At 37.9% G+C, this 12,391-nt stretch overlaps 1 protein-coding gene across 1 annotated transcript in view; it reads right to left on the bottom strand.

Annotated features, from left to right (window-relative positions):
- The window catches only part of OTOGL (otogelin like), a 92,983-nt gene that overhangs the window by 74,000 nt on the left and 6,592 nt on the right, over positions 1-12,391 (bottom strand). The window contains exons 8-12 of the mRNA XM_048934180.1: positions 9,284-9,405; positions 6,361-6,566; positions 3,421-3,551; positions 2,730-2,836; positions 277-383 (exon numbers count right to left, since the gene is read on the bottom strand). Coding sequence (XP_048790137.1) covers positions 277-383; positions 2,730-2,836; positions 3,421-3,551; positions 6,361-6,566; positions 9,284-9,405 — 673 coding nt within the window. The remainder of the gene's footprint in view (positions 1-276; positions 384-2,729; positions 2,837-3,420; positions 3,552-6,360; positions 6,567-9,283; positions 9,406-12,391) is intronic.

Here is a 12,391-nt window from a genome sequence, read left to right as displayed (position 1 = left end):
TCTTCCCTGTGAAGTATGATCAACTTACATGAAGTTCCAAGCAATTTGCACAAACATGAATTTTGTATGTATCTACATGAGATCACAATAGAATTAAAATAATCCTCAAGCAAGTCATTGACTTCTTTGTTCTCCATTAATAATGAAGCTGGCTGATCTACTTCAGTATAAGGTTTGAGTCCTATCGCAACAAATGTTGTTAAGATGGAATTACTTGAAAAGGACATCTGGTGGTATTTCAAAGGTCATACACTATGCTTTGCTAAAGAGTCTTACTACAAGCAGGAAAATCATCCCTCCAGTCTCGCACAGGGGACCCAGCATGGGAGCATGCTCTAGCATACTCTGTCACCGCTCTGCAGTATGTTTCATCATCATCCACCCTGAAATGATAAAACAAGGGAGTAATCACAAAACTTAAATCCCACCTACAAATCAATGCCACAGGAGTCTGCTCAGAATACTTCACTCAGCTGATGCTGCTGTCCAAGAGGATGGTGAAACATAACCTTGTCATGAAGACAATGGACAGTTCAACAGTACAATTCAACAATTGCCCAGAAAGGCAACAATGGAGTTCAACATTACAGTTCAAGAATGCAGTTGAACAATTGTCCAGAGAGGTTGTGGGTGCTCCCCCACCTGAGATGTTCAAGGCCAGGCTGGATGGGCTTTTGGGCAACATGATCTAGAAAGAGGTGTCCCTGCCAGGAGGTTGGAACTACGTGATCTTAAAGGTCCTTTTGGTATGGAAACTGCCACCTATGCTGATACTTGGACCAAATGTCCCTTATCAAGCTCAAGTTTCTAATTCAAACTTAGTCCTTGAACTTAGGTGAGGAGAACCCTGTTGGTTAGTTGCTTAGCATCAGAAGCATTATCTATCAAATACTGTAGACAAGTTCAGAGAGTTATAGTGCAATCTTGAGCAAAGTCATTATCTCTACATTAATCTATACAGAAGAAGCTGGCTGAATAATGCATTTCTGCCAGAGTCAAGTAGAGAGATATTCATCAGTATTTAGGTAACCTCAGATTTTACCCAGATGCAAGTTACATAATACAAAACACTACCAGTTTTTAATGTGAAAACCCAACAACTCCTATCACTCTCCATGAAGGACTTGATGCCAAAATGAACCAGTCATAAGACATTTCTATTATAAGTACTAGCAGCACAGACTAGCTGAGTTTGTCTTTCAGCAAAAAAGATCAAGCTTCCAAATTAACGGTCTTGAAAACATATTAAATGGTATTTGTATTCTGCTTTCAACACATCTGTTACCAAATCAAACACCACTATACTCTTCGTTACAGTGATCACAGTTTCTCCCAATTCTTTTTATCTAATCCAATTAAATGGGTCTTAATACAAAGAATACTTGGCATATAAAATGGCCCCCCTTTATAAACTGACATTAAGCCACAAGAAGAGACCTCTTATAAGCAAAGTAAGCCTAAATTAATTAGGTTCTCAGACACAGAAACTTCCTTCAAGGTTTTTAACATTCACACAATTCATATTCAGCACACACATGCATTTCAACAAAAATCAAAACCTCCTTAATGCTGTAATACGGCTCAGTATGACGCTTGAAAGTTTGCTTCTCAATATACTTCTTTTACTCCTTAATACCATGACATAAATTAAATATCACATCTTAAAATTTGCTTTTCATTATTCTTCTTCTGACTGAGGAAAAGGCACAATAAGCTCCTGAGTTACACTGACACTATGCAGAGGCAGCTCAGCTCTTTTCTTAGTTGAATTAATGTACAGAGCACCAAATGCAGAAGAAACACTTTGAGAACTTGCTTACAAACTCAAATTCTTCTATATTCACTCGATGGCAAAACAGAAAACTCACAATTCATTGAAAATGAACTAACAAGTTGTAATGGATGCTACTGAGTGATTCTTGCTTTTAGTCTTGTGAACCTTTCTGTATGCTTTTGATTAAATTGATGATACTCTGAGAAGGTTATAATAGTACCTGACACAAATCCTGTTATTTATGACAATTGCCTCTTAGTCATAAGACCTTTTTAAAAAAGAAGCAATACATTGCTCAGTTTTCTGTTCCATTACTCTCTGAAGCATCTGTTTACTGTGAATGACTGGCAAATAAATAAGAGTCCGGGGCTAAGAGAAAAACAGCAGTTTACATATAACCCCAGCAACTGAGGATGTGCAACTCCCACCAAAACCAGTGAGAGCTGATTTTCTTTTTACATCTCTGAATTTATATAAATAAAACAGTCTTGAAAAAAATCTACATGTTTGAATGATGATGCTTGTTCTACTATATTTTTATCAGAAAAACAGTCTCTATGGAGGAAATGTTTCTACTCCTCCAGTATCACTGATATTTCCTTTCAGTATCGTCCTAATCGTGTATTTTTTGCTCAGAGCTTCCAGATGTAGTATTCTGTGTGTGCGTGTGACTAGCAACTACCTTTTTGTCATTAGTGATTTTCCATGAATTTCTCCCCCACGTGTTTGTCTAGTCTTTCCTTGAATTCATGTAAATATCTAGCAATCAAACTTGAAGCACAGGTTATGTGTCCTCTAGTTCCACAGTAAAGCACCCATTGAGAGAAACACCATCTCCTCCATTTTGAATTCTTTTAGTTCCTACTAACTTCACTCAGTACTGCTCAGTTTTTGCCTTAGAAAAGGAAGCATTCATTTCATGCATCAAAAAAGGAAACAAGAACTCCATTCTTACCTGCAAAGATCATTCATACAGCTAGAAATATAAGAATATGGATCTATGCTCTCATGACAGCTGAGAAAAGGAAATTGTAGGAGTATTTGGCACTTGAAGAATATATCCTGTGCATTAAGGAAAATCAGTAAACAACAGTTAGAAAATAGTTTCTGAACAAGCATAATTATTTTTAGCTTTGTTGATCTAATCTAGGGTCCTTCATACTCCCATTAAAGCTTGAGAATCTCAAGTCTCCATTTATTATGTGTCCTCTACCATTCTTCTTAAAATTTGTCCTCTCTAACTACAGAGGCCTGATCACATGCTGCTCCCAAACTACCTGGCATGGCAGATTGCAAAATGACCAAAAAATTATTTTGCGTCAATCCTGGAGCTGAGCATGGTACTTCTGCAATATCTCATCATTTCCTACATAATGAGCTGTAAGATGCCAGAACTGGAAAGTGAGTAATGCAGCAATGAAGCAGACCTTTACCACTTGGCACATCCTATTGGAATGTTTGTACTTTCAAGCTAAACTGAAGATCTTCAGACATTCCCCAGCAACAGCCCTGACCTGAATCTTCTCAAAGCCTCAATGCAGTTGAGCTTTCTTTCTATATGGTTTATATTACTACATTCTTGTACCATCACTAGGCAGAGAAGATTTAAAAGAATAATAATAATAATTACTACATGATTAATTTACCTCAGTGGATTCTGCATTAGCTGAGCAAGGACTGGAAAAATCTAAGGCAGTAGGTACACAAGCTGCATCATCTGAGATTTGCACAGTCCAGCTATTTGCAAATTCAGCAATGTCTTCTGTATATTCACCTCCTGTGTGATAAGAGAACCAGAAGAAAGACTGTCAGCACAAACTAAAAAGAGGTCTTGGAAATTTCTGAATGCTTTTAAATACATATGTTACTTCAGATATTGATATGTATAGAGTACGTAGAGTTTAGAAAAAGTTGATTTTTCCTTTTTAACATTAGGCAATATATTATACCTAATATACCTATATATATATACATACACATGTAGATGAAAAATTACATAGGTATATATATGGGGCAAATATTCTTTTTAAATACAATTAATGACACTTTTACAACAAACATACAAATAAAAACTACTTTAACACACTGAACGTTTAGAAAAAATACATCTCTTCAAAACAATTTAAGACTTGCATCATGTTTCACAGTGGTCAGTTAGCACTGTTATCTCACTCTCTTCCCCTACTGCAGAAAACCCCTATGACAAACATAATATTGGCCCAATTCTCCGAACAGCATGGGGATGGGAGAATGAATGAATGAGATGCACGATTGGAAGTCATGGCAGCAGACACATAGGAACACACAAGAAGGTTGCAGTAAAGGAACAAACCCAAAATTCCCATATTTTTGCAGCAAGAACTATGTATTAAATTTTCTCTATGTTCTTAAGTATGCTAGAGAGAGTTTACTGCCTCCACTTTGAAGAACAATAATTAATATCTATGTAATTGTTATCTATGCATGGTTAAGAGAAAGAATATTGAAGAATATTGGAATGATATTAGTTGCTTTTTTTTTTTCTTCATAGAACAGTATTATCCAAAACTTAATTCAACTTCATTCAGCACAAAATGTACACAGTTTGACACTCTGGAATGTGGAAAGTCCCAAAACACAATAATCAGATATTTGTACTTGGATATCCACAAATAAACAAAACTAAACCAATCTAGTTCACTTAAGAGCCAGGGAGAGTTAAAACTTTTCTCCTTTGCTGACAGAAGAGTTCTGAAACCCTTCCCAAACTTAAAAGGCTGTTTTTTGTCTAGAAGTAAACCTGTTGATACAAACCTGGTTCTGCAGAAACATTAAAGAGTTTTATTTTCATTTTGACATGGCTTCAAAAAAACATTCTAAGTCTTAAAAAAATCCCACTATACAAAATCACTGTCCTTAAAATAGTTTTACTCACAGATACAGTCCCATGTATTAAAGCAATAGAAAGATGCAATGAAATATGAAGATGAAGGGAACAGAAAAGAAATTGATTTTTTAAACTGTGCTTTGATATTGAGACTCCACAGCTTCGTTATGTAAGACAATGCAAAAACAGGGCATTCAGACGCTGCGAGATTCAGGATAGATGTAAGAATTTCCTTTACACTACTGTAGGAATAGTATAGTCAGGGGAGACAAATCATCATCCCAAATGAGAAATTGAAACATTTAGAAAAAACTTGCAGCTTAGAAGCAATTTTAATTTAGTTAATCTATTCATGTGAAGATAGCAGAACATCTAGCATTGTATTTGCACAGGTAAAAAGGTTACCATACAACTGGTTCAAGGTTAAAATAATTCACAGTGATCTGGATTGTACTCTACAATAATACTGTCATTTCTGACAAAGAGAAGAACCATAAGAAATGACAATGGAAAAAACATGTCGCTCTGAAATTGAAGAAAGAGCTGTCATACTTGTCGTTTATAACAGAGAACACATTTAAAAATGCTGAGATAATTACTTTTAAAGAATTTGTGTGAGTTCATTACCTCTTCAGAATTCCATTTTTCATCACCGTTTTTTTAACTAGTTATTAAACATATTAAACTCTGGTGTGCAGCAATTAAGGTATGAAACAGTGAACACACTTCTTTCATGACAGAAGAAATACTAGGAATTAATACTGGGCAGATTTTTAAACAGTGCAAAGAAATGTTTCTTCCTTCATTCAAAGTCTTGAACACCTGCCTATCAACCGTAATGAATGGAACAAAACAGAAAAGGGAAAAAAAGTTACAGTGAGATAAACTTTTGACTTCATAAACTGTAGGGTCATGGGATTTGATTCAGCAATCAATGATGAAACAGTTCTATCTTTCTTCTTATCAGACTGAATTCCTATGTTTTCTCTTTCTTCACATTGGTTGTGAGTAGGACAAAAGTTTCTAGAGAGTAGAAGTATTTAGAACTACACAGATTACAGAATATTCTACCAACTTAGTAAATCACTTCTTCCTCAGATGAGACAGCATTGGACAACTCACCATACAGGGTATTAGGAGGCCCTAAATACAACATACCAACAGAGAGATATGAGGAACTTTCTGGAAAGTGCTTTTAAATATAAATATTTCAGCTCATATTTTTATGACAGCAATGTAAACAAATGACTCAATGTGGTGTTTTTTCCAAAGATTAATATTTTGTTTTTTCACTCTTTCCTCCATTCTTAAACCTACAGAAAACCACAAGTATTTGCTTATTTATTTATTATTTCAAGGCACTTCCATCAGTTAAGATAAACATAGACCAAGTACTTTGTTGAGCAAGAAAAGGCTTAAGCATACATATAACTAGTTTCTTCAATTGGGATTTTTTTCCCTAAACGTGCCCCCAGCCTCACTGCAATTTTGGACATTGTGTTGAAGGATATGGTTTAGTGAGAACTATTGGTGAATGGTTGGACTGGATGATCTTATAGGTCTTTTCCAACCTTGGTGATTCTATGATTCTGTGAAGAATAGAGCACATATTCTATTTTCTATTCAAATAAGGACTCTGTCTTTTCTTTCATAAAAGATTTTAAGTGAACATGGAGCTGCTTACACAAGGTAAGGGTGTATTTCCAAGCCATTTACTTACTATTTTGCAGTATCAAGTCATCATATTTATCACCATTAAAATTTCCACAGAGGCCACAAGGTTTTCCATGATGTTCTTCTGTTAGCTTAATATAAATACCAGAGTTTCCATCCCAAGCAAGAGAAAAACCGAAGGTAGTTTTCACCAGAATATAGTCCGCCAATCTCTCAAAGAAAACATTTCCAACTGTCTGTGGCAACATTAATCTGGAAAAATAAACAACTTACTTCAAAGATCACAGATGAGACAAGATTAGTAGAAGAAAAATACACATAAAACATTATCATCTAACTCTCTACACACTTTTTTCCCCAGGTTTATAGAGCCACTTCAGTATTTTGTCATCTATTCTTTGCCATCTGTTCTTATTTGCTTGTCTGTATGGATCATTACAAGTGAATGTTTTTCTGGTGTATACAAGTATCAGTTGTTCCAATGATAAGTCTGAAAGAATAATTCGTCTTCATTTTCAAAATTCAGCTCAGGCACATAGAGGAATATGTGACTTCATGAGCATCCTGGTTTGCATAGGCAGCTCTGTGAAATTACTATCAGTGCTCCTGGTATGGCGAGCATCAGCAGTCCTTCTGGGCACAGGATCGATCATCAGGTAGGTGAATGCAAATAGAGGGTTTTACAGTACAGAAGATGCTCATGAACAAGAATTGTATGACATACAGTCATATAATTTTTTAGTTGGGAGGAATGCCTAAAGGTCATCTAGTCCAACTCCTCTGAAATGAGCAGGGACTTCTATAGGTAGATTAGTTTGATCAGAGCCCTATCCAGCCTGACCTTGAATGTCTCCAAGGAGGGGGCTTCCACCACCTCCATGGGCAACGTGTTCCAGTGCCTCACTAACATTACTATAGAAAACTTTTTCCTTACATTCAACCTAAATCTCCACTCTTTTGATTTGAAACCATTTCCCCTTATTCTATCACAACAGACTCTGCTAGAGTCTGTCGAGTCTGTCCCTTTTCTTCTTATAGACCCCCTTTAGATACTGAAAGGCTGTTCTCAGGTTTCCCTGGAGCCTTTTCTTCTCCAGACTGAGCAGCCCCATCTCTCTCAGACTGTCCTCACAGGGGAAGTGTTCCATCTCTTGGATCATTTTTGTGGCCCTCCTCTGAACACACTCTAACAGGTCCACATCTTTCTCGTACTAAGGACTCCACATCTGGATGCAGTACTCCAGGTGAGGTCTCCTCAACGCAGAGTAGAGGGGAAGGATCATTTCCTTCAGCTTGCTGGCCACACCTCTTTTAATGCAGCCCAGGATACGGGTGGCTTTCTGGGCTGCAGGGACACATCATCGGCTCATGTCTAGCTTGCCATCCACCAGTATACCAAATCCCTTTTGGCAGAGCTGTGCTCTATCCTTATAGCCCCCAGCTTATAGTGATAGTGGGGATGCCACAATCCAGGTGCAAGACCTTGCATTTGGATTTGTTGAACCTCATGAGGTTCACCTGGACCCACTGTTCAAGCCTGTCTAGGTCTCTCTGAATGTCATTCCGTCTCTCAGGCATGTTGACTGCACCACACAGCTTAGTATCATCCATAGTCTTGCTGAGAGCATGCTCGATCCTACTGTCACCGTTGTGTATCAAGATGTTAAAGAGCACCAGTCCTAGTACAGACCCCTGAGAGATACCTCTTATTACTATTCTCTATCTGGTGAGCCATTGATCACCACTCTCTGGGCATGCTGGCATGCTCTCACAACCAGTTCCTTGTCCACTGAACAGTCTACTCTTCAAATCCACGTATTTGGAGAGAAAGACATTATGGGTTACCACGTCAAAGGCCATACTGAAGTCCAGATAGATGATATCTCTGGCTCTTCCTTTGTCCACTGACACGGATATGCCATCATAAAAAAATGACAAGGTTGGTCAGGCACAACCTGCCCTTGGTGAAACCATACTATTATGCCACATCACCTCCCCCTCTTCCATCTGCCTTAGCATAGGTTCCAGGAGGATCTTCTCCACGATCGCCAGCACAGAGGTGAGGATGACTTCCCTGGATCATCCTTTATACGCTTCTTAAAAATAGGTGATATATTGTCTTTTCTCTAGTCACTATGGACTTCACCCGACCATCATGACTTTCCAAATATCATCATGTGGCTTGATGATTACATCAGATACCCTCCTCCCTTGGCCAAAAAAACACTGGACAATAATATTGTAGCATGATTTAATCTTGATCTTCCAAAAGCGGTTCTGTTGGGATGAACAGACTGATAGTGTTATAGTCATCAGCCTCAGATGCTAATGTCTGTAACATAATTATATCCAAATACATACCTTCTAACATGTTATGAAAGAATACCTTAAGTCTTTGAAATTTGCTGTACTTTATCAAACAGCAAAAAAACACTTATGATAGTCTTGTACTCATTGTTTTATTTTGAAAAAAAAAAAGTTAAAAAAGAGTACATTGGATGTTGGATGTACCTCAGAGATTTTTGTGGAGTATTTGCCCTGAAGGGGCAAAGGAGGTTTAAGATCTTTTATTCAGTTAATTCAGACTTGTCTATAAGGTTATGTATTTAATTAAGCATAGCCACATACAAAGCATAAATAATGACCGCCTTGTTCAAAATGGTATCAGGATGCATCAGAGATTAGCTGAAATAGTCTGATGCAGACAAACTGTACAAAGTCAGGATGGTTAATCACTAGATCTGAGCTGAGAAGTTGAACAGAAGATTTGTGTAGGGAGTGAATGTTCATTCAGATATTTTATGAACACTATTACATCTTCCTACTCTTCTCAGTCCCAATTCAGAGCATCCAGGGATCAGTAAAAATACATAGCAAATTATGTTCCCTGTTTGACATAAAAACCAGTCACTTCTTGAACTCCGTAATTTCTGCAATAAAACATTTTAAATGACCATTAGAACACTTACCTGTTTCCTTCCTTTCTTACTTCATGTCCTGAAATAGTTATTTCTTCTTGGTTTGAAAAAAACAAGCTGATTGACCTCTGACAAGAATATACTGAACCATGACAGTGAGGACTGTTATGAACCTTCAAGGGGAACAACATATGCACAGTTAGAATAAATGTTTGTTACCAATAATTTCATGCGAGTTTTCATAAGCACACATATGATAATTTACTTTTCTGTACATTATTCACCAAAGAGCCTTAGAGACAAATATTTAAACTGTAAAAAGGTCATAGTTACAAAAATATGCAAAACTAGAAATTTGCACTAACCAGTACTGCTGATAAATAGAGCAATTGTTTAACAGCACAAAGTATCACAAATCAGTGGCTTAAACACTGCAAGAAATACTCATGTATATAGCATAGATGAACTTCATAGACAGACTCTGTAGTAAACTAGCTTATCATTGCCAGTGTAGGAGCTTGTTATACACACTGAGATACCTCTACAACTTAGTTTCTACAGGTCTGGAGGGGATACTGTAGGATACTAAACCTCGGCCTAAAGCCTGCATTCTCCCTGCCAGTCGAGACCAGCACCAGCTGAACTACAGAATGCCTTACTGAACCACTCCGGATTTGTTGAGATTTGAGAATGCTCCCACAGATTATTGCAGGCATCTAACTTAAGTGCATTGTTAAAATCTGTTCTTCATTGGTTTACCAGGACTATCAGTGGAAACAGGAAGGTTCTTCTGAAATCTGCCTGTCCCCATCATACACAGATAGGGTCATGAGCCAGAGTATTGGCTTGACTCTCACATCAGCTTCTTAGTTTGAGCACAGCAAGTGTCACTCAACCAGAGAGAGATTTGCAAAATAGTGTGGCTCACTGTTATAGGCAGTATGTGACTTCCATGACTGCCCATTACTAGAGAAAGGTTTTAAATAGATCTCAGGTGTGTGCTTCTAGAAATGAAAACCATGCAGTTATTATCTCTGCATGTCCACAGTTTTATGGAAATAAAATAGATCTCAAATGAAAAATAATGTATTATCAGGCCTAGGAATGGGCATGATACGCCAGCATGCATTTTTTTTACAGTTTGGCAAAAAGGATGCTACCTTTGCAATTGGGATTCCATTGCAATCCCAGCCATCAGCATTGCAGAGTATGGCTCCTGCAGTGCAGGAACATCCCTGTCGCCAGAGATATTCCAGTTTTTGCTGGCCAGGGTGTGCTTTCAGGACATGAAAACTGTGGGCTCAGATTTATTCTGACTACTTACATGCGCTAACAAGTTAAACACTACTATGACCTTATGTGACAGTTTTCTTGGAGAAGGATGGGTGTTGTCGGTTTTCTTGACAGTGCTGCGAAGCGAAATAAATGAGTAACTGTGAAACATTTTGCCAGCATGGTAATAGGGGCTGTAATTAGAAACCAGCACTCTCACTTTTTCAGAGAAGATCTATTGGTAAACAAATACAGTGCTTACATATACACTAACTAATCTCCCTCACTGACACTAAATGCTGGAAATAAAAAATTTACTGTTTCTTTGAGTGAAATAAACCAAGTCAGTAAAAGCATTAAGGATTTCATATGTATAAAGAAAGTCATAATTAAAGTCATAGTAAATGTTGCTAGTATTGAAAAATGGTTTCTATGTAAGCTTGCCCTAAGATAGAAACACAGTCAAAGAAAATCAAAATTGCTCTCTTCTTCTCTAGAGAGGTGGATTTCTAAAATCAGAAGGACCATAATGTGAGCATTTGGTAAGGTTTTCTGCTCTCCACAGCCCAATTGGAGCTGACTGTAATGCTTCAGCATTACTTGTGATTTTTCTGATTAAACATGTTTAGGTTTTTTAAAAATATGACATTTATTCCAGCAGTGGTAGCTTCTCTCCTTCCAGAGCATTGGGTATCCACCAAAATATTGATTCTAGATTGTAATATAATCATGGAATCATGGAATGGGCTGGGTTGAAAAGGATCACAATCACAATCATCATCTAGTTTCAGTACCTCTGCCATGTGCAGAGTTGCCAACACTAGACCAGGCTGCCCAGAGCCACATCCAACCTGGCCTTGAATGCCTCCAGGGATGGGGCATCCACAGCCTCCTTGGGTAACCTGTACCAGTGCATCACCACCCTTTATGTGGGCTTTGCCACTGCATTTTAAGAAATCTCCCAAAATATCAAAGCTGCACACTGAATCTAAAAATTATACGAAATAATGGAAGGTAGATAGCATCTGCCTATGACCTGAGTGAGTGGAAACAAGAGAGTAAAATTCTCTGAATGCTACAATTTGGGGAGCAAGAAAGTCACATACTTGTAAATGAAAACAGACCCTTGCAGAAGGAATCAGAATCTAGATCTGCCTTTATCCCTGTAACCACTGTACCACCATGTTTGCATTACAATTAGGACCACTCTTGTTCCATCCCCTTGCAGAATCAGCAACAATTGTAGAAAAAATAGCATAATGAGCTAATGTCCTCTCCACACAATCACCTTCCTTCAGAGGTAGCATAGGTTTGAATTCTCCCTGATCTCTAAATCATTAACCACGACTTAAAAGAGTGCCTCCCATACATAGGTCAGGATGAAGGCTTCTGAGCTGTTAAACTTCCCCGCATGACGCAGAGGTAAGCCAAAATTAGAACACAAATCCCCAAGGGAACAGACTTTTCCACGGGCTGGGGGAGGCAGTTCCCATCTTAGCAAGCCAGTGGCTGCAAGTCAGGGTCTGCTACGCTTGGTTGCCCAGCCACCAAGCAGCTGATAGCTGTTTGCACTTCACTCAGCAATTCGGTATGATAGCTGAAGTTTATTGAAGCTTCCAAGGCCTGCTTTAAGACCCAATTTGCTGCATGGGATTTCCCAGAGAGGAGAGAGCTGAGATCCTTTTTTAGCATAGAGGGAATAAGAAATACTATTTTTAATATACTGACTCCGTTGATTATTATTTCACCAGTGTTTTGCGTTACTGCACACATGCTTAGACGTTTTCCAGCAGCATAGTTTTGTGTGTAACACAGCAGTTTGATCCGTTTATTCTCTCTCTAGTTACTTTATTTACGAAATATAGGAATACTCAGGATATATTTCTG

The sequence above is a fragment of the Lagopus muta genome, chromosome 1 (genome assembly GCF_023343835.1).
Source record: "Lagopus muta isolate bLagMut1 chromosome 1, bLagMut1 primary, whole genome shotgun sequence".
Lineage (NCBI taxonomy): Eukaryota > Metazoa > Chordata > Aves > Galliformes > Phasianidae > Lagopus > Lagopus muta.
Note: the sequence above shows the minus strand (reverse complement) of the source record. Positions and strands in the feature narration are given on the sequence as shown.